General features: G+C 32.2%; 1 protein-coding gene across 1 annotated transcript in view; it reads right to left on the bottom strand.

Annotated features, from left to right (window-relative positions):
* Positions 1-1,730: 1,730 nt before the first annotated feature.
* The window catches only part of LOC145280069 (uncharacterized), a 45,535-nt gene continuing 23,480 nt past the window's right edge, over positions 1,731-23,785 (bottom strand). Inside the window, exons 2-3 of the mRNA XM_080131759.1 lie at positions 18,661-19,054; positions 1,731-10,975 (exon numbers count right to left, since the gene is read on the bottom strand). Of these exons, the coding sequence (XP_079987885.1) occupies positions 10,290-10,975; positions 18,661-19,054 (1,080 nt within the window). The 3' untranslated portion in view covers positions 1,731-10,289. The remainder of the gene's footprint in view (positions 10,976-18,660; positions 19,055-23,785) is intronic.

Consider the following 23,785-nt stretch of genomic DNA (forward strand, 5'->3'; position numbering starts at 1 on the left):
ATGAAAAGATCAAGTTCTTCAATAAAATCCAAACCAAGAAGATTCAGGATCGATGCATCAGAGACGTAACACATACCTAAAAGTTTTTACTTTAAAAGAGACATTGCATGTCAACTCACCAGTTAGTTTTATCTTGTTTCCCGATGCACCACAAGCGACATGAGTTGTCTTAAGAATTGGTTTTCCCAACAATTCCCACGTTGGACTTGATATTAAAGTGATATCCGAAGCGGTATCAAACTGAAAGGTCACGGGTTTGTTGTTTATCTCAACAAGTATATATTTTCTCCTAGCTTCAAAATTTACATTGAAAGTGGAAAAAATTGAATTCGATGTGGCTTTCTGGAAATTATGACAACAGGAACATTGCCAGCATCATCAAAATGCAAATCCGGACTGTTCAATGCTTAAGCGAACAGCTCAAAGGTTCCAGCCAAAGTTATGGTCTTTGGTGTGGTTTCAAGTGAGAGCCACATCATACCACCTCACATCTTCGGAGTCAATATCAAAGTGTACCTAGATGTGCTGAAGAGTGTGATGATTCCCTGGTGCAATCAGGTGGCAGATCTGGCCACTAGCAGACCCTGCGTGTGGCAGGATGATTCGGTGCCAGCCTACATCCAAAGGAACCCAGGCTTGGCTTCAGAAGGAGTGCTACGACTTTGCACCCGTCTTTCACTAACCCCGCTCCTACTTTGTTTGGTCATATGTCAAGAAGATCAGCATGATCTACCATAACACTAAAGACAGCCTGATCGCCACTATCCACCGAGTATTCACAGAGCTTCCACCGGTGCTTGTGAAAAAGGTATGTTCCCAGTTAATAAAACTATGTGTGTCTGACTGTCCACATTTTTTCAAATGGAATCTCCTTTGAGACATAATGCTGCAGAGTGGCGTGAGGCAGGTCAAATTATTGCATTTTTTGTAGACTTATTTTATGGGCTTTTACCCAGTAAAAATAGCTGCTAAGAGATCAAAATTGAAAAAAAAAAAAAAAAAAAAAAAAAAAATGGAACTTGGCAGGCGTAAGTCAACTTACAGTGCTCTTGTATGCATGTACAAATACACATTTTATAGTCGGTTCATTTTGACTAGTTTTTATCCATCTGACTCTAGCTCAAACAGTAACGACTAAGGCTACAGCATTATGTTTTGGTTTCAATTCTAGCTGATCGCACCAAAGTCATTTTTTTCTAACTTTTGAAATCACTACTATATATTGGGTAAAATATAATAATCGATAGAGAATTAAGAATGATAAATACAAAATCTGTATAAATTAAAATATCATTTTTAAACATATTTTACGACTAATCTGAGTGCCTTGCTAGTAATTTTATAATTCGACAGCACTATCTGTCCAATGTTATGACAAATAAAAACCACTTGGAGAAAAAAAAAATTCTATGAAATTTTTATGAAAGAAGTTGTGTTTGAAGGCTACATCAATGCAGTTCATGGGAAATACAATGGACGTGAGTTAGTATATAACAGAATGAAAATATTAGAAGGAATTTTCAGTTATATTACATTTATTTACCAACATAATGTGTCATACAAGATGGTATATGTTGATGTACTAATTTTCGAGAGTAGTATCTCTTCTTCAGAGAAGAAAAGAAAAAAAAAAAACGTATACAACTGTTTGATGTGACTTCCCTTTGTCTATTTTATTTTTACAGATCATTCCCCAAAAAGTTGAGCATAGAGAAATAAAAAAAAAACGATTTATTGCATTGAAACATTTATTGCATTGAAACACTTATATATAAAAGAATGAACAATTAAAAGTTCTTTTTTCTTTAACAATGCAAAAAAAGAATCGTAACACTAAATCAAAAGTTCAATAAAAAGTTTTGTTTGTTTTTTAACAAAGCAAAAAAGTTTTATCACAGAATTTAAAATTTCTAGACAACAAAAACAGAAAAAAGAAAAAGAAAAAAAAAAGTAAAATCATTTTTCTTGTTATGTTTTAGGAAGAGACAATGAGCAAATTCATCTTCATTCTTGAGATCAACACCCAATGCCTACCTTTCGGTATTTCTGGTAAAAATTAGAAATGAGATAAGTATTTTCATATATGTGTGCCCATTACAACAAAGATGGTTGCATACATTTGAACCATGGATAATCACTAGGGCTATGACAACAGCATATTCTTTTAATTGTTTTGACTCTCAGTGCCTGCTTCCCTCCGGACTACAACTTGGATGTCTTCAAGTCTAATGTTAACAAATTCCTAATGAACCGCCCCTTAAGTAAACACTTGCAATAACCCTTATCCCTGAGTGGCTTCCGGGCCTTGATAAGTGGTGATCATTGTGTAAAAAAAAAAAAAAAAATATATATATATATATATATATATATCCGAACCAGTTAAACACAGTTTATCAACTGAGAACCAAATCACTCTATATAAAAGCATATAAGATATCAACGGATACACACTCGAGAGTCAAAACAAGTAAAAGAATATGCTGTTGTCATAGCCCTAGTAATCACTTTTATTCCCTTTCACAAAAATCAGATATTTAAAATGTTTATATTTGTACACACACACACACGGGCACAGAAACAAAGACAAAATTCCATTTAAGAATTTTAAAAAAATTTCCTTTATATAGAAATTGGCAAAAAGCTAATTTAACTTATAAATTTGCAAAAATTATTTTTAAATATTCAAATCACAATTAAAAAAAAGAGTTTATTTATAAAAGATATCATTGAGCTTAATTTGTTCTTTTAAATAAAGACAGAAATAGAAATTTTTGTTTAATATAAGAAAAAGGATAAAATTATTTGTAATTTTAACAAAACAGATTATGCAGAACAGAGATAGAAATTACATTTCATAAAAAAAAAAAAAATTGGACAGACAAAAAGCAAAACAAAATTATTAAAAAAGGAAAAATAAAACAAATTTATTTATGTTTAGTTTTTATAGAGTTAACAATCAAATGTCTTAATAATGGCAACATTTTAACTGGTTTCTTCTAGCAAGTTTTTTTTTTCAAGTTACCAAAAAAGTTTTTTTTCAATTTAAAAATATTTGCATGCACTTAGTTTTTCCATTTTCTTCAAGCTTTGAAAATTTTATATTTACAAACATATTGAATAATTCGCAAGTTAGAAAAAAAAATCAACCAAAAAAATTAAAAACTTGGCCAAACTTACGATTTATTATAAAATATTTTCAATAAATATTTTTATTTAATGTTACTTGATATTTTTAGATAAATATAACTTAAATCATGGTTTCACGTACAATAGAAATATTTTTTTTAGCTGGGTGTGATGAGGCGTTTTGTCTCGATTTATTTTGGGACAAATAAAGTAAAAATTTAACAGGAAAATATCTCAATGCTTCAATCCAAAATATTTATTTTTTTTCTTAAGTACAATGATCAGTTACTTCCCTTTAACAAGGTTATTCTTGTGACATTTTTTTTTTTAATGAAGGAGACTAATATCACAAGGTAAGATTCTTTCATTAGTATTAATTTGGGGAAAAATAATAAACTGACTAAAATGAACATTTGGTAACCTAAAAGTTATTATCAATGGACAGTTTTAGCCGTTAAAGTAAAAATACATATCACATGTGTGAAGATGTAAATGATGGCAAATATGTAAATTTATAAAAAGGCACTGTTGAACTACAATTTTTCCACACCCACATTTAAGGCAACTAAGTTTAAATCACATCCAGTGAAACCGAATTTAAAACACAGAACATGATTGAAAACACAGAACATAATTGAAAACACAAAACATGATTGAAAACACAGAACATAATTGAAAACAGTAACTTAATTAAAAAGTTGACAAAATCTAAAAGATGAAAATCGTTGTGAATTAAATTCCTTTTCTTAAATAAAGGAAAGATGCAAACTTTAGTTACAAAAGCTAGTCAAATGCACTTGAAGAGGGTCAGAGAGTAGAAAAGTTGAAATATTTTTTTACAAGGGAGTTACCACTTATCAAGACTTCAAGGCCACTCAAGGATAAGGCTTAGTAAGTGTATGGTGGTCACCAAGGCAACAGAAGAGTGATCATTAGTGGTGAAAATTGGGTAGAATTTGATTATTTAAGAGGACGGCTCAACAAGAACTTGTTTACATTGGACTTGAAGATTACCATATTGTAATCAGCTGGAAAGCAGACCAGCAGAACAGAATTCTACAGGTGGGCAGTTCTAAAATAGAAGCTTTGTTCATGGAATTTGTGTTTAGATGTAAGCACAGATAGAAAGTAGGAGAAATTGTTGATAATGGTTTATGTGAAAGTTTTGCGGGGGGGGGGGGCATTGAAACTCAGACAAGTACTTGCCATGAAAATAACAATAGAGCAAAGACAAGCTCGTAACATCTCTTCTGTGGGAAAGAAGAAGAGGGCATCATCTACTCTCAAGGCAGGATAGGAGGCTCTGAGCAGCTACTGCCCAGATGTGGCAACAGTACTCCATTTTAGGACATATTTGAATCTTAAATGACTTTCCAGAGAATATTATTCAGAAAAGTAACAGTTATGTTGATGACACCACCCTCTATTCCGGTTTTGCTTCTCACCCATCGTTCTTGGATCAGTTAAAATATGCAGTTGATCTAGAAATTCATTTGGGTTCTATGATGGATTGAGATAAGAAATGACTTGTTTCGTTTAATCTTGTTAAGACTCGGCTACTGTCCTTCAATCGTAGGCGTCTTTTTTTTTTCCTGAGATTCTTACGAATGGCTCTGAACAACAATACAACCATTCCCATGAGAATAAGTAAACACACGTGTTGAGGGGGGGGGGGAGAATATGTGTGACAGCACTGAATATGCAATTTGTACTTACATTGAATTTGTCTTTGGTGATGACAGATGTAGTGGAGAAAATAGACAGTCAAGTTGTTTAACTTTTTGAACAATATTTGAGCCACATAATGCAATCAGAAAAAAATAACCTTGCAGGTTTCGCCTGTGAGGTTTTGTAAAACACACCTAGGACAGCAGCAGACAAACATACATCTACTTCGAAAGTCTTGCCAGAAAGAAATAGTCTTTCTGAGTTTTCAATGTATGAGTAGAATGAGATTACAAACTCTTGCATTAGAAAGCGCCCTCTATGATGGTAGTGAATATATATATATATATATATATATATATATATATATATTTCTGTGGAATTTAAAATTCAAAATAGCATAATAGAAACATAAGGTATTTACAGCTTCTCTGCCAAATTTCGGATTTTAATCATGTCAAAACGCACTTTATTTCCTTTTAACGGATTGATTGTTGCTATTTCTTCTGATGAGTTAAGGGCAAAATAGATTCACTGATTGATATAATAATTAAGTGATTGATTTTGTGCTACGAAACAGATACTGTCAGAAGAGTTAATGTCAGCTGAATTAAAGGAATAAATTATAAGATGGTCAACACCATGAACTTTAGAATATAGTCTTTTGTCATTTATTCACTAATATTCTTATATAAAGAATAAGTAGTTAATAAAACATGTTAAAAAACACTTTGAAAAAGAGTTAAAAACATATTTAATTTTAAAAAGGAAACACTAAATAAATGGATAGTCCTTAATCCGGAGTTTCGAAGAAATACTTTCCTTCTCATAGAGGAAAAAATTCTGACCCAAAATTAGTAAATGAAGCAAGTATAAATAAATTAAATTAAGTTAAAAGATTGTTTTTTTTTCTTCTTCAAATAATTAACTAAAAAAAGGCAGAATGTTTATTACTAAGAGTTTTTTTGAATACTAACAACTTTTGTAATTCAAAGAAAATTAAGAGTATTAGTAGGTGTAATATGTCAAATATTACTCTTTAAAATGGACCCTCCATTCTATAATAAAGACCAACGTGTATTTATTTGTATATAAATAAATATAAATTTGTCTCTAATGTTTTTTTCTATTCTCCAGACGAAACCGTTTCAAGTGGTGAGGGAAATAAGAAAGCAAATAGCAAATCAAACATTCCTTACTACTTGAAATGAATTTGAAAAGAAATCTTTCACTCGCAATAAAAAAAAAAAAAATTAATGGTAGGTGTTTTTTTTATTATTATTCTTTAGAAATAATCTATCAATTAAAAATTAAATTACTGATTTAATTCTATGATTTTATAGGAATACTAGTGGGGGGGGGTACCTGACATTGCCCGGTTGTTTGGAGGTGTGTGTGTAAGCGAAGTAATAAACTTGTATTAAAAAAAAAAAAAAAAAAAATGAAAAACGATGTTAAACTTCTTATAAAAAAATCGGTAAAACAAAAAAAAAAAACAACGAACAAACGTAAAACTTCTTTATAAAAGAAATCGGAAAAACAAAAAGCAAAAATTCATGAAAAAACGTGTTCGGAAAACCAAAAAAACACAGCATAAAGCAAAAAAATGGCATAAATAACCCTTCGATTCGGTTAATTCCAGTTTTTTTTAAGCAACTACGAAGTAACCCTTCGATTCGGTTAATTTCAGTTTTTTTTTAAGCAACTACAAAGTAACCCTTCGATTCAGTTAATTCCAGTTTTTTTTATGCAACTACGAAGAAAAGAAAACTCAAACTGGTGTTCTTTCGTAACTGTTTCTTGTGAACGATCCCGCAACGGTGCTAAGTGGTCGACGGGGAAGGAGGAATTTAATAGAGAGAAAAGATTTTACCACTTCCATTGAGTTTAACCGATTTTGGCTGTGAACTCTCAGCAGAAAAAATATAGGGATCTAAGATTATTGAGGAAGTGGTGAGGTAATAGGCCTATAACACACCTTGGATATTGTGCTGCAGTTTGTTGTGCATATTACATTTGCATGAAATGTCTTTATTTTAATCCTATTAAGGTCAAAATCACACAGGGAAAAAAAATGAGTTCATTTTATATATATATATATATATATATATATATATATATATATATATGTGTGTGTGTGTGTGTGTATGTGTATATATATATATATATATATATATATATATATATAAGATTAGTGCATGCATCAGAAAAGCATATTTTTTCATCTGTCATTTATTTCAGAGGTTGTACACTAGTTATGAATAATCTATAAAATAAATAAAAAAAACTTCTGGGTTTCAATTTACTGTGAAATTTACATTATTCCCAATTTCACCTTTTTTTTTATGGAAATCGCTCCGGTAAAAGCATGAAGCCACTTGATGTGAGATGCTAAAATAAATACAAATTATTTAAGTTGTCAAAAAGAAAAAGAAAGATATAAAGCATTTTTTTTCTTCAAAAAATAAAAAATTTGGTGCTTCTATATCATACAAACAAAAAAATATTGAATTTCAAGTAAAACAAATCATACCTACACAGTTGTTATGTCGCAAATAGTAACATATCCAAAAATTACGGAAAATGATAAGGTAGAAAAATAAATGAAAAACTGTTTTCAATAAAGTTTATATAGGGAATTAATTTTGTCCAATATTTTTTAATTAACCACGTGATGTAAGCAACAGAACTTAATTATCTCCCCTATCAACTCATCTCTTTAGTAAATGTTATATCGTTTTGTTTCCTTTTACAAATTTCTTTTTTCATTAATAATTATTTTTCTACTTCATCGTTTTTCGTAATTTTTGAATAGGTTATTACTTTAGACCTCATAATTATGTAGGTACTATTTGTTTCACTTGAATTTTAATATATTTTTCGTTTGTATAATGTAGAAGCGCCAAAATTTTTTTAATTATTCTTATCGCTTCAACTAAAAATCATCCATTGCAGTTTTGTTTAAGTTACAGCTGGACGATTCTTTTTAATTTTAATTGACTAAAATGAAGAACCAAAGATGTTCAGATATTAGTATTGTTTTTAAGAATTAATAAAATTATGTCCTTGCATATCTATGCATTTTTGATATGAAGATAACTGAAAATTACTTATTGAATTTTTTTTTTTTTACTATTAATAAAAAATTTATCCAAATCCGAAAATGCAATACTTTGAAATAGAATGAATTTTTTTTTTACTCTTTTCTTTTTTATTTTAATTAATTACAATATTTAATCAACCAGAATGTATTTCAAATCAACAATTTTAATCTTTTGTTTATAAATGAATCAATTATTTTGTGACACTTCTAAATTTGAAAGAAATTTGGAAGCATTTAAACTGTTGAATAAAAAGCATATCCTCATATAGTAAAAGATTGAAAATTTGGAGTTATTTTCATCAATCATTTTATAAATAAGAGAAGCTTCCTCTCAGTTCACCACAGTGGGTCCCAGACTAGAGCAGGCAAATTTGATTGAAAAACGTGCGATTTTACTGATTTTTTTTTTTTTTTTTTTTTTTTACATGGTGGTCACCACTTATCAAGGCTCGGAAGCCACTCGAGGATAAGGGTTATTGCATGTATAGTAATCAATGAGATAGTATCATAATAATCATTAGTATTGGAGATTTGATAAAGTGTTTTACTTAAGGGGGCGGTTGATCAGGAATTTGTTTATGTTAGACTTGAAGACATCCAAGTTGTAGTCAGGTGGGAAACAGGCAAACGGAAGAGAGTTCCACAGGCGTGCACTTAAGAAGCTTTGTTCATGGAATCTACGTTTTGATTTAGGCACAGATAAAGAGTGGGGAAAATTATTATTTTGATGACGAAAGTATTGTAAGTGTAGAACATTCGTTGATCCTTATTTAATCCCTGGCAACGTTGAATCTCACTGCTAGTAAAGATGTAAATAAACATTGATCCTTTCTGAAGGTGTTTTTAAAGTTTTATAAATCACAAACTATTTTTCATGTACATTTTACAAAACAAAAAAACATACCAATTGTTATTTTAATAGACTGAGGCAGATTTGTTTTGAACAAGAGTAAAAAGAAGTATATCAGCATCACAAGATGATTCTTCAAAAGTTTTGAAAGAAAATAATCATGAACTAATGGAAAATAAATCCATAAATATTTTAGACAATTTACATTCATATGGCATGTGTCTGTCCTCTGATATATTTTGCTATTCACTTTTTTCTTCTGGTCATTTTTGATTAAAGACTAAATTATAAAATAAACATGAAAAACTGCTTGTTAAATTTTTTGGAAGAGAGGTTTAATAAAAAGGTTACACTATTTAATCAAAATATTCTCACTTTTTCTAAATTTCGAGCAGAGAAGGATATGTTAAACTTACATAACCAACCGAACTCTAAAAATTGAATATCTAATTTTTTTATTTTAATTAGACAGTTTCTTGTTCAGTTGACACAGTAATCTGAGAAGTTTTACATGAAAAAAATTAAAAAGAAAAACTTAGAGAACATCAACTTTGGGAATGTCTTTTCATGGAGCGGTAGAAGGATCCCACCATTTTTCCAGCGACCTTGGCAACAGATTTGATGTACATGTTCCATTTCAGATCAGGAGTAAAGGTCAATCCCAAAAGCTTGTCAAAACATGGAGCCTCCCCAAGACGAGAGCCATCCAATTGATGCCAGATGGGGATCAGAGTGTTGATGATGTAAAGATAGAAGCTTAGGTCTGACTTGGAAATTCTGACATGATAACTTTATAGATATAAATATCTGTTTTATAAATTCAGCATAAAAAAAGTGAACATCCCTGCTAACAAACAAATTAAAAAGTTTAAGAAAATTTGGTATTTAAATTTAATTTATTTTTTGTAGTTTAAATTAAATATTTACTTGAATATTTTAGATCACAGGAGTGTATTATATATGTCTACAATTATGTGTGCAGATAAAATCTTTTTTTCTCAAAACCAAACAAGCACCATAGTCAATCGTTTTCAAATAAAAACGATTCAATACAATCACAAGCAACATTCAGAGGATCCTGGCCAAAAAATAGGATGCAATGCCTTTGATTGCCTCACCCCCAGCTTCATAACTGGAGAAAAAGAAAATGGAAAACTGCTATCACTTGTTTAGATAGATGCTACACATACTCACACACTGACGAAAAATAAATTAACAGACACACACGCACACTTTTTATATAAAAAAACCCAAAGGAAAACGATATTAACTTTTCAAACTTACAAAAAATAAAAATGAATTCACTCAGACAAGCAACGTTCATAGAATGTTGTTAAACAAATGTATAAGGGACACAACTCTGTAATTAAAAAAATGTAAATAATTTTACTTGGTTTTATTTGAACAGGATGGCCCAAATGTACTGCTAGTAATTTAAAAAAAAAAAATATGATCTTCTTCCTAATATTTTTATATGATGATTTAAAAAAAAAAAAAAAAAAAAAAAGCAGTAGATTCTTTTTAAGCTGATATCAAAGTAAAATTCTAGAAATTTCCAGCAACATTGCCAAACATTTTGGACATAGAAGAACCAGTAAAGCTCAGAATAGAATCCTTTAATGATTTTGGAGGAGGCGGTATCCACAGGTAGGTGCGGACTTCAGCAAATTGATTCCCCAGCAGTAGAACAATAATATTGTTGTGGTGATCCATTGCAACATTGATTGGGCGGACATTTGGACCAATCTTGAAAGTGTCCTCTAAGGGACATCCGAGGGGTTGCCCCTTTGAGCTAAACGCCTGTACACGGAAATTTCCAGTATCAGCCACAATGACATTGTTGTCATTATCCGTACAAACCCCCATAGGGCTCATGAGCATACCAACATCTTTGCCTTTATGTCCAAAACTATATTTGAATGTTCCTTCCATCGTAAACACTTTTATGGCATGATTGCACATGTCCGAAACGACAATATAATTCTTATTGTTGACTGTCACAAATGCAGGCACGTTGAAGTGTTCATTCCCAGCACCTTTCCAACCAAAGGTTTTAGAAAGTTTTCCTTGCTCAGTGAACACATAGACACAGTTGTTTTCCAAACTGGTGACCACAGCATAATTGTCCACTCCGATGGCTACACCACTTGGCTTGGCATATTGGAAATGAAGACCAGAGTATTCTCCCACGATAGTTCCATTTAAATTGTAGACTCGTAAAATAGCATTACCTGAAAAATAAAATTGAAAGTCTCTTTCTAATTCTAACTAAACTTTGTTAAGCATGTGCATAGGGAGATGCAGCAATTCAATAAATAAAATTTATGAAATGTTCGAAAAAACAATAACATTTATGAAATGTTTGAAAAAACAATAACATTTATGAAATGTTCGAAAAAACAATAACATTTATGAAATGTTCGAAAAAACAATAACATTTATGAAATGTTCGAAAAAAACAATAAGATTTATAAAATGTTTGAAAAAACAATAAGATTTATGAAATGTTTGAAAAAACAATAACGTTTATGAAATGTTTGAAAAAACAATAACGTTTATGAAATGTTCAAAAATCAATAACATTTATGAAATGTTTAAAAATCAATACATAACATTCATGAAATGTTCGAAAGACAAAAATTTCAATTATCAAATCTTGCTCAATCAATTCAGGTTCTGGATATGACCTTAAACTATATCCGATGGTGAGGGGCCCCAGCTTGCAGGCCTTAAGGAGTGTGGAGCCACCCTTTAATTGCCATTGCTCCCAGGTCCACTCTGACCTGGAGTGGTAGCACCTGTTAGGGTCCCAACTATGGGTTAAATAGAATACGACTTAAAAAACAAATATACTATATTAAAAAATCGTTCTTCAAAAATCACCAGATTCGGCATTAAATAACCTGAAAAGGGTTGATATGGCGTAAAACAACCAACCAATCAATCAATCAATTTATGATTGAAAAACATAGTAAAAAAATATTCTAGCAATTTACAATGTCCAATATTTATTTATTTTATATTTTTTGATTCAGTGGATTGTGAAAATTTAAAAATGTTCTCATCCTAATTATTATTGAAATGTCCTCTAGTTGCTAGTTTGTATAAAATCTCTGTATCTATAAAAGTGAGATTGTGAGTGTGAGGATACTTTTCAACCCATATACTCAACGAATTTTTGATCTACAGACTTGAAATTTTGTATATGAGGCATTCAAACAGGTAGAAAACTTTTTATTCGGTTTTCATCCGGAAAAAAAGGTTGATAAGGGGTCAAAATTGAAAAACTGGTACTTGGGGAAGGTGGTCATCAGATTTTTATCTGTTGGTCAACTGTTTCACGAGGTTTGAAAACATTTTTTAAAGATCATTGTAAGCTGGTCTAATGGTTATCATACTTGACTGTCTTTAGGCTTTGGTTCCGATCTCAGCCTGAGTATTATTTTTGGCTTACAAGAAGTGAACCGTTTAGAAAAACATAATACTCATATGAACATGTCTCAGTTTCTTTCTGTTTCTTTTTATACTTCATTTTTTTTTTTTTTTTTTAAAGGAATTTGACATTAAGTTTAATACCAGACAACACCAGGTACATCTGCTAGTATTATATAAAATGTGTCAAAAGTAGAGAGATTAATATAGTGAACACCAGCTTAACAATCATTGGCTCAATTAAATCACTTGATGCAGAATCTCTGGGTGTGACCCTAGATAAGAGTGAAATAACCACAGCCAAAAGAAGGCATGCTGAAACAGCCAGAAAATGCATAGAGTTGCAGAAGATAGGAACTTGTGATTTCTAGAAAATTCATATTAGTGTAGTATATAAAGGACAATCAGTAATTCCTCCAGTATCCAACAATCAGGAGGTTGCTTGTACTACAACCAAGAGGCTAAGCTGCTTGCCTGGTGATTCGCCTCCAACTCCACCTTAGACCGAAGGAACACCCCCCTCTCAAAGTTCCCTATGCAGAGAGAAACCACACTTGATTTGAAAATCACCACTTCTGATCTGCACAATATCATAAAAAACTTAAACACCCAAGGTTATGAACCTGATCTTATTCCTGCTATATTAATTAAAAAATTTTCCAGCTAAGTTAGCCTCTGTACTTTCCAAACTCTACAAGTGCCTTGCTGAATCTTGCTTTCCTGACAGCTGGAAAATTGCCTCTGTGGTACCAGTGTGCAAGAATTCTGGCGAAAGAACTGCCCCGCTCAATTATTGCTCTATCAGCCTCCTCCTCTTCACTAAACTCTTTGAGTCATTAATCAATCAAGTACAAGACCACCATCTCCCTAAAGCTAATCTTCACTCTAACCGACAGTATAGATTTAGATAATTCTGTTCTACTGCAGCTATTTTAACGGTCATCTCTGAATGCTCTGGATAAGGTGGGGAAAGTTAGGGATATAGTTCTTGATATATTCCAAACCTTTGACAAAATCTAACATAAAGGACTCCTAATGAAAATTAAATCATATGGTATTACTAGACGAATGTTAAATATAATTAGATCTTTCTTACACAAGAGGAAAATCCAGGTTATCCTTGATGGATGTACATTTAAACAGCATAACATTAATGTGGGAGTGTCTCAGGGACTCAATCTTTGAGCCTTTATTATTCCTGATATTCATAAACGACCTCCTTGATAACATTGTGTCTGAGATGGGTATATTTTTCATATGTCCGCCCAATCAATGTTGCTCTATAACAGACATGAGGGAAAAACGGATGTACACATATCTAAGGCAATGGCAGAATCCTTAGAAAACGACCGCCAGTCTAGTAGAATGGGGCCGAAAATAGATGGTAACATTTAATGCTACTAAGATTAAGCTGCTTTCCTTTAACAATTACAAGAAATCTTTCAAACACCATAACTAATAATGCCCTACCCAAGAGCTCTTCCTTCAAACTCATTGGTTTAATATTCCCAGGCAACACGAACTGGAACAAATATATTGGGGGCATTGCAATCCCTTAACCGTTCTAGAAAATTACTCATACCTAAGAGTATTCTGTATGCCTAAAAAGCCACCATTCGCCCGTACATGAAGTATCGTTGCCACATCTGTGCTAATGCATCAACCACTAGCTTCTCCCTCTTCGACAGTGTCCAAAAAAAATTCTCCAGTCTAATAGATCCTCTACTGTCAACTAAGCTCCAACCCTGTCCCATCACTGCAATGTTGCATCCCTGTGTATATTTTACAAGTATTTTAAAGGAATGTGCTCTGACGAACTTGAGGTACATACCCCCCAAAAAACTGTTTAACAACAAAATCCCACTCCTTCACTGTAGATATCCCTAAATGGCAGAAAACCTTTTACTCTAATAGTTTCTTCCTTTGGACCACTAGACTTTGGAATTCCCTCCCTGTTACCTGCTTCCATGATTCTAATGACATACAGAAGTATTGATGTTTCGATGCCTCCATTCAGTCTCGAAATACAAAGGATACCCCCTGTAGGGCCAGCTGCATGTGTAATTATATGGCAAAGGTTGTGCAATCCCCAAAACACACCTCTCCTGAATCGGCACTGTTTGAGTCCAGTGGCAAGGAGAAGTCCAGGACGACTGGAAACAATGCTGAAATAAGCAGAGAGTACATACAGCACCTGGAAGTCCCAAATGGTAAACCATCTGGTACTGGCCAGGCTCATCATTGCTTAACTTCGGTGATCTGACGGAAAGTGATGTGTCAAACATGATTATGCCCTATTAGAAGTTTAGATATAATGTAAACCGACATCTTGTTCATCTCCTATAAACATGGTCTTAAATAGTAGCCCCATATGTCCAAGTTCAGGATGATAAGGAGTAAAAAAAAAAAAAAAAAAAAAAAAAAGGAAGCGGAGGTATTTATTATATCCTGAGATACTCCTACTGGGTAAGGCTGATATGGCCATTTTCTGATATTGTTGTATTCAAGCAGAATATCCACCCAAAGGAGCTGTTTTCTTCACCTTCCAGCCCTGTACAACAAATTGCTGTTGTAACAAGCAAGTAAAACTAACCTTGCAATGGCATTTCATAATAGTAATTATGCATAAGTTTTTTTTATATAAAGTAGTGATTTTATCGCTTGCCCAAATAAAGACCAAGATATCTTTAGCAAAAATAGCGTAAGTAAAACAAGTTGCATGTAACTTGTGCAAATAGTTGTGTGTGTGTGTGTGTGTGTGTGTGTGTGTGTGTGTGTGTGTGTGTGTAGGGTTGTCTTTTTTTTATAATATTGATCGATTTCGTGATATTCTTAGATGGATAACAAAGCGGTTCTAGAAAATACTTTGTAATGGGAAATAACTGTTGTATCTTAAAATTATCTCCCTTTCAAAAAGTTTTTTTTTTTTTTTTTTTTTAAATCATGATTAATCTGCTTAAAGTTACCTGCCCCTGAATGTAACCAGCTGACAATAAATTCAATGAAGGAAGCTTAAATCAGATTAACGACAAACAATTTAAACTCTCCTCATTTCATAGTGATTCTCCCAGTTGTAGAAAGTTAAATTTTATTATTGTTGATCTACATGGAATCAAAAACAATTGCACAACAGATATAAATAATGAGCGATGGCCTTCGGGTCAAGATCAAAGTGTACTATCTGTTCTTCAGATGCTGCAGTTTGCTGCACTTCAATTCTTTGTTCTCTGTCAATGGCGGAGAAATCCTTCACGACTGAGACAATTTTTATTTTTGTTCCTTTTCTCCACATTAAAAAACGACCCTGGTGTCTAACTCTGTCCCGTGGGGAGACATTGTAAATAGGAACAGATATAAATAATGGATTTCAAAAGCAAAATTAGAAAAAAAAACAAACAAACAAAAAATGTCAATTTATACTGCTTGGATATGAAATAACATTTTGGGTATTATTGGAGTCATCATGCACCCTGTGCTTCTTTACGTAAAAGAAAAGAGATTCTTCTATTTTTAGGCAAAAACAGCTTGGAAAGTAGATGATAAAAAAATATACTTTAGACAATTTTGCATATAAATTTAACATAAAAAGGTCACTCACTTTCGGGCCATCAGGCAGTAATGATCATCCACTTCAGAGAATGTTACGTTAAATTTAGGCACAGCCAAAAAGAAGTTGTTTTTTTTTAAATGAGTTAAAATTTATTAAAATTCTTGAGCAATTTTTTTTTTTTTTTCCAGAAAAAGCCTGAATTTTATCATATGAAAAGCAGGCGCTTCTACACTATTGAGATGAAATTTCAGAAATCGCAATACTGAATTTCATATGAAAACAATAGTATATACGTATTCCTCGTATTTTTAAGATGATTATATCCAAAAATTACGAAAATTGATTAGGTAGAAAATTATTTATTGAAGAAAATAAATAGAATTTGATGAAAACGATCATAAGATACAAGAGAGTTCAAAAGGAAGGTAATTTTCTGTTTCAATTTAAACAAGATGGCGGCAATTTTTCACCTGCGACCACGATTAAAGTGTTTTTTTTTAATGATTCAGTAATATTCAGGTAATTCCGACTGCATAATTTAGAAGCTATCATTGTAACTTATTAGAATTGACAAAAGAAAATCAGTTGAAACCATTGTTTTTTTTTTATCTGAAAACTCCATTTATCGACTACAAAATCTCGTCCCAATAGTGTAGAAGCGCTGAAAAACAGAATAATATAAAACTTTTTCTACTATTTTTAATAGAATTTTAAATTTAAAAAAAAAAAAAAAAAAAAAACACCATTCAGAGATTTTTTGTCTCAATAGGTAACACATTTAAATATTTTTTTTTTAAAAGGTTTTTTAATAAATCAATTTTTTATCTAAATAAGATTTTGGATGATTTGCTACAAGAATATGCAAAAATATAACAAGTACTTGAATTTCAAATAATCTGATTTTTATCTAAATATATAGATATCGCGTGAAGAATAAAAAAAATCCAAAATTTAACATTAATTTTCAAGAAACTATGATAGGCTTTACGAGACAAAATAAATTCATTTAGTCTTAACGTTTGTTTTGACAATTAAGTGAAGAATAAGGGTTTAAATCTTTTCATAAACGATATATATATATATATATATATATATATATATATATATATATATATATATATATATATATATATATATATGTATATATATATATATTGCCTACATAACCCCCAAACTTAAGCAACGATGAGGCTGGTCAGTACCAGGTTGGTGACCATTTTGGGAATGATAGATGTCATATGTTTGAGACAACACCTGCATCTAATATCATGTTTGGTCGTTTTGACTGTCTTGCCATCAAGACCAAGTGTTTCTGGGTGATAGAATGTGGTAGATGCAAGTCCTCACATGTTTAAGTCAAGCACAAATCACAGCATAATCATCAGCAAACTTTGACCTAATTTTGGAAAAGGAGGAGATACCAACTGTTTACAAATACAGAACAACTGTTTTTTAGGCCATATGGCCTTCCATAGATGAAAAAATAACATGTAACAACAAATTGCCGAAATAAATTATCATATTTTTAGCAAAATGCGCAGTTATTTATCGATTTTTTTTTTCTTTTTTGGTATAGATTCTTCAAAGCATTTTCTATATAATAGTATATTTGCAATACTGGGTTCACTGAAAGAAAATTATTAATTTATTTTTCAAAGATTTAAAAGTAGTGTTTTTTGTAAAAAGAATGAGAATATATAATATTTTTTTGATAATCTAAAAGATAATTATCAACATATTAAATGAATTTCACACTTAAAAACACAAAAGTGCGTATTTTTTCTACATGCTCCTTTTTTGTTTGTGACGAGTGTGTGGTCAAACTGAGTTTTTGAAAAGAAAGAATCCTGCAGCAATGTGAAGAGTTAGCAAGACAGTTTTTGTTGTTTTTAAGCAGCTAAGAATAACGAAGATAACAAAGAAAGTCGTTGAAGGCTCAGTATTCAGGGTCATCAAAATATTGAATAAGGGAAAAATGAAGTGGGATTAGTGTCTTGTGGTAGGAAAGAATACATGTGTGAAGTGCACGTGGAAGCAAGTTTTGGCTTGTGGTACTCACATTGGCCTGGGACCAAAGGCCCTTAGGCAGTGTTAGCTACCAGCCAGCAGGAAGAAAAATAGGAGTATTGCTGGTTTCAGGTTTTATATACTCGGTCACGTGACTGGGAGCTGGCTTGTGATTGGGCAAGCCAGGAAGAAAATGGATTTCAAATCTCGAGCTGTGAGAATTAACTCCTGCTATTGCGCTTGGTTGCAAGTTCATCTGCTACAGAACTATTAACTAATTTTAGTCATAAAATATTATTTTATAGATAATGAAAATAAGAAATAGTTTACTGCTGTTTTTAGAATATGTCAAAAGATGTTTAAAAAAAAACAAAAAACAAAAAAAAAAACAGGTGGCAACTCAAGATTGTCAACTTAAAACATGTTAAATCAATTATAATTAAATCCAATGAAGGTAGGGTGTTCCTGATGGATTGATATGGATATAATCATTAAAAAGTGACCATCAAAAATAATAGTTAATTAATATAATTAACTTTTACAAAACCAATATGCAAATTAATTAACCTTATGATATCACACATACATAAGCAATATATATATATATATATATATATATATATATATATATATATATATATATATATAAAAGATGATGCAGTTTTTTGTGTGAAGTTGAAATCACTTGAAATAGGTGTTTTGACTTTACTTTTAGTGTGAGAAATGAGTTAAAATAAAAATTTTTTTTTTTTTTAGATGATCTTGTTTTGTTAATATTTTGTTAATGACAAGATGTTCAAGTACAAAAAAATAAAACTACTGAGGATCAAAACTGCAATTAAAACACCAAAAATTGAAGTCAATAATACAACTGGACTAGCTCTAAACAAAAAACAAAATAAAAAAAAACATGAGGATAATACTTACCGGCTTTGGAGGCAGTTACCAAAATTAAACCATTTGGAAACAAAGCGATATCATTAACATCACAATCTGTAACTATTTTGTGGAGTAACACACCTGTCGAAGAATAATGGATGATCCTGCTTCCGGCCTGATCAGAAATATACATGTCTCCCACAGAGCTAAGTGCAAGTCCATAGGGTTTTCGCAAATCATTAACCCCACTACCATACTTTCCAAACTTCATCAAAAGACCGTCTTTGCAAGGATCAAAATCCATGGGGCGTTCTTCAGCCTCGAGTTCCATTTGTAGTTTGGCCTTCTCATTAGTTATGTCAGGGTACAACATTGTGTTGCTATTTGTGGCTGGAAGTTTGGGAGGTGGAGGCCTGGGTGGTCTTGGAGGTTTCTGAACTTCCTGAAAAAAATTTTTTTTAATTCATTTTAAATATTTACAAATATGTGACAACTCTCAACATTTAAAAAATGTCAAAGTAGTAATTTTTCATTAAAAGTTATATGGGTTTACAAATTATTGAAGACCAACACATGAATAGATGTTTGTTTTGTTTTTTACTAGTGATATTTATTACTAGTGATATATTACAGATTCCATATTAAATTCCTGATTCCGATACTATTACCGATTCTGATTCTTTACAAATCTCTAGATATTAAACTATAAAGTTTTTATTTTTCCCCAATTACCGTAAAAATACATGTTATATGCACAGATATTTTCTCAAACATAAAAATGCACTTGTGGAGATAATCTATTTATTTCAGTTTTACTTATAGTTTAAAAACCAACAAATATTTAATGTTTTATCATTACTACCAGAAGTGAAACATTTTATTTTTAACAAAATCAAATTAAAAAATACAATTAAAAGAATCGTTTTTTTCGCATTAGAAAATAGGCACAATTTTTTCAGATTCCAATATCCAGCAAAGTTCCGATTTTTCTTATTCTGATTAATTGTCCCAACACTACTTTTTAGCAAATTAATTGCAAAAGTAAACTGAAAATAGAAGTGGAGATATGCATACATACATCTAATGTATAAATAAAGTCTATGTGATTCTCAAAGTTAGACCTAAATAGTACTGCATCTGATAAATCAATATTTGATTCTGATTAGCCAGTAATTTATGCAAATTTTCAGTCAATGTTCTTTACATTAAATTTTTTAAAATTCCAATTGAATTCATCAATTACATATTCTATCCAACCCAATATTTCATTTAGTAGGAGGGCATTCCAGATATACGCCACAATTTTCATTGGATAATCAGCTATGATCATTAGCCAATGAAATAGCTGCATTTGTTATAAATACAAAAAAAAAATTGCAAATGGGTCCCAAACTCTGTTCACTTATGGGTAATATTGAAATACATTTTACTTAAACTAATATCCAATCTTAGGAAATTACCCTCTCTTCTTATTCCATGATTATTATTATTTTGTGATTATACTTCGAACATATTCTACCTCCATCCAATGTTTAACTTCCCCACCCCCAACTACAATTCTTTTACATGTGATGAATGTCACCTTAATTCAATTTTTTAAATAAAAAAATAATAATTTTGATTAATAGGCTAAAGTAGTTTGCTTGATACATTCTTTAATGTGCATATAAGAAGAAATTTAAATTTATAGAAGATAGAGTAATGCAAAGATGTGACAGATAGACTCAAACTAGTGCAACTTAAGCTATAATGGTGGAAACGGCAATGGAATGAGAAACGCAGAAAAAAAAAATAATAAAGTAAACGAATAAAGACTAGTTAACACGACAAAGATCAGCAAATTTTTTTTTTTTTTTTTTTTTTTTTTTTTACATAGGAGTCACCATTTATCAAGGCCCGGAGGCTACTACTCGAGGATAAGAGTTAAAGAGTGTACAGTAATCGATTGGTCAATATCGTAGTAATCATTAGTAGTGGAAATTTGGTAAATTGATTACTTAAGGGGACATAACTCATCAAGATCTTTTTTATGTTGGACTTGAAGACGATTATATTGTAGTCAGTTGGAAAGCAGGCAAACGGAAGACAGTTCCACAGGTATGCAGTTCTAAGAAAGAAGCTTTTTTCATGGAATCTACGTTTAGGTTTAGGCCCAGATAAAGAGTAGGGGAAATTATTAATAGTGTTTTCAGCTAAACGAGTGTTTCTCGTGAAAGTTTGGCGAGGGGGGGGGTACCATAGATTAGAGCACGGACAGGCACTTGCTATGAAAATAATAAAGCAGAGACAGGCTTGCAACATCTCTTCTGTGAGAAAGAGGTTGTAGGGAAGAGAAAAGGGCATCCTCTACTAGGCTACGAGGTCTATTTTGAATTCAGTCAAAGCAGGATAAGATCTTTCTAGCAGCTCCTGCCCAGATGTGGGAACTGTACTCCATCCTTGGACGTACTTGGCTCTTATATAGGTAGAGAATTGCATAAGCAGTGAGATATCTACTAGATTGATAGAAGGATCCCACCATTTTACCAGCAACTTTGGCAACGGAGTTCATGTATATGTTCCATTTCAGATCAGGAGTAAAGGTCAAGCCTAGAAGCTTGTCAAAACCTGGATCCTCCCCAAGATGAGAGCCATTCATTTCAATTGATGCCAGATGATGATCAGAGCATTGATGATGTAAAGGCTAAATATTAATATAAAAAAAATGAAAATAATATCGAATAACAACACACATCCGATATTAATAAATTATGCATCTGAAACAGATGAATTAATTTCCAATTTCTCCAAACCCGCTCCATTTAAAATAAAACTTGCCATGCACATTTGAAAGTCAAACACATGCCTGACGAAGGAAAGATGTCCCAAAATATAGCATCATGGACACCTGTATATGTGTGTACGTATGTATGTATATATTTATCTAGATATTAATATGATAGCGTGTCTATTATTTTGTGTGACATGCTTACATCTTTTTTCTTCCAAGTGACTGTCATTTAATTGTTATGACCTTCCATTTCTTGTAATAAATAATTTTACCAAGAATTCTTCATTAGTTTTGATTCAAGCTGATGCACCCAAGTCATATGAATATATTTTTTTATTTTTGAAATCACAACTTTATAATATATAAGAATCTATAGAAAATTTACTATAATAATATATATGAATTTTTTTCTTTTATTTTTATTTTTTTTTTTTTACATAGGCATCACCAAGAGGCCACTCGAGGATAAGGGTTAAAGAGTGTACAGTAGAAATTGGACAATATAGTAATCGTTAGTAATGGAAATTCGGTAAATTTGTTAACAAGTGGAATGGCGCATCAAGAAATTGTTTATGTTAGACTTGAAGACAACCTTATTGTAATGGAAGACAATTCCACAGGCGTGCAGTTCTAAGAAAGAAGCTTTGTTCATGGAATCTACGTTTAGATTTAAGCACAGATAAAGAGTGGGGGGAATTATTAATAGTGTTTTCAGCTAGACAAGTGTTTGTGAAAGTTTGGCGAGGGGGGGGACCATAGACTGAAGCTCAGTTGAACACTTTCCATGAAAATAACGATACAGCAGAGACAAACTCGCAACATCTCTTCTGTGAGATAGAGGTTGCAGGGAAGAGAAAAGGATATTTCCTATGAGGCTACAAAGTCTATTTTGAACTCTATCAAAGCAAGACAAGTCCTTTCTAGCAGCTCCTGCCCAGATGTGGCAACAGTATTCCATTCTTGGACGTACCTGGCTCTTATATAGATAGAGAATTGCATCAGCAGTGAGATATCTACTGGATCGATAGAAGGATCCCACCATTTTCCCAGCAGCCTTGGCAACAGATTTGATGTACGAGTTCCATTTCAGATCAGGAGTAAAGGTCAAGACCAGAAGCTTGTCAAAACTTGAGGCCTCATCAAGACGAGAGCCATTCATTTCAATTGATGCTAGATGTGGATCAGAACGTTGATGATGTAAAGAGAGAAGCTTGGTTTTAGATGCATTAAAAGTAACCAGCCACTCCTTTCCCCATTGTACCACGTTCTCAAGATCAGAGGAGAGAGAATCAGAGAGAACTTGTTGTTTACTGTTTTAGATGTGCTACCATAGATGGTAGTATCATCAGCATAAATGTCTACGAATGATGTAAGAATGTGATTTGGAAGATCATTAATGTAGATCAGGAAAAGAGTTGGGCCCAGGATGGACCCCTGAGGAACTCCAGCATTAATACTGTGAGCTTCTGATTTTTGCCCATCAACTACTACTCTTATGAACCTATCAGAAAGAAATGATTTAATAATTGAGAAGACATTTCCAGCTATACCATAGCTAGAGATCTTGTGAAGTAAACCTTTATGCAATACCCTATCAAAGGCCTTAGATATGTCAAGAGCAATTGCCCTAGAAAGGTTGCCTCCGTCGAGAGATTCGCTAATCCTATGAGATAACTGTAAGCACATCTGCTGTAGATCTAGCAGAACGGAAACCATATTGTGTGTCACTCAGAAGGTTATTTTTGCTAAGATTGTTGATTACTTCTCTATTTAACACAGATTCCAGCAACTTACTCATGACGCACAGGAGACTTATTGGCCTGTACTAAGAGGGGGATGAGCGATCACCTGAATTCTTAAATACAGGGCATACTGATGAGATTTTCCAGGGTGATGGGAAGCAATTCTCCTTAAGACAACGTATGGGTGCTAGTTCTGGTTGAAGTTTTTTTGAGTACTATAATTGGAACATGCTTTATTGGAATCACGGTTTTTGATTAGCTTGGCAACATCACGTACAGATATATGTATATCACATAGCGTATTTTCTGATACAGGAGGAAATATTGGGGATTGGCGGCCTTGGTCACAAAGGGTAGAATAAGCTGCAAAGTTCTTGGCAAAGAGTTTGGCTTTGTCTGATGCTGACAAGATTACCTCAGGTAAATTGATGATAGAGCACACACTTCTGTTCAGGATTCTGTTTGCCAAAACTGGTGAGAATCAAGCCGCTGCTCAGCTACTTTTGACTTGACGGACTGAGCATACAACTCTCTTGCATTCTTTATTATTTTCTTACAATGGTTGCTGGCAGTCCTGAAAGCGGCTTTAGTTTCTATACATTTATTACGTTGGAAGCAGTGGAAAAAGTGATTTCTGTGCGCAATGGCAGCAGCACATTCT

Source organism: Euprymna scolopes, chromosome 7 (genome assembly GCF_053919585.1).
Source record: "Euprymna scolopes isolate OS-2025 chromosome 7, ASM5391958v1, whole genome shotgun sequence".
NCBI classification, from domain to species: Eukaryota; Metazoa; Mollusca; class Cephalopoda; order Sepiida; family Sepiolidae; genus Euprymna; species Euprymna scolopes.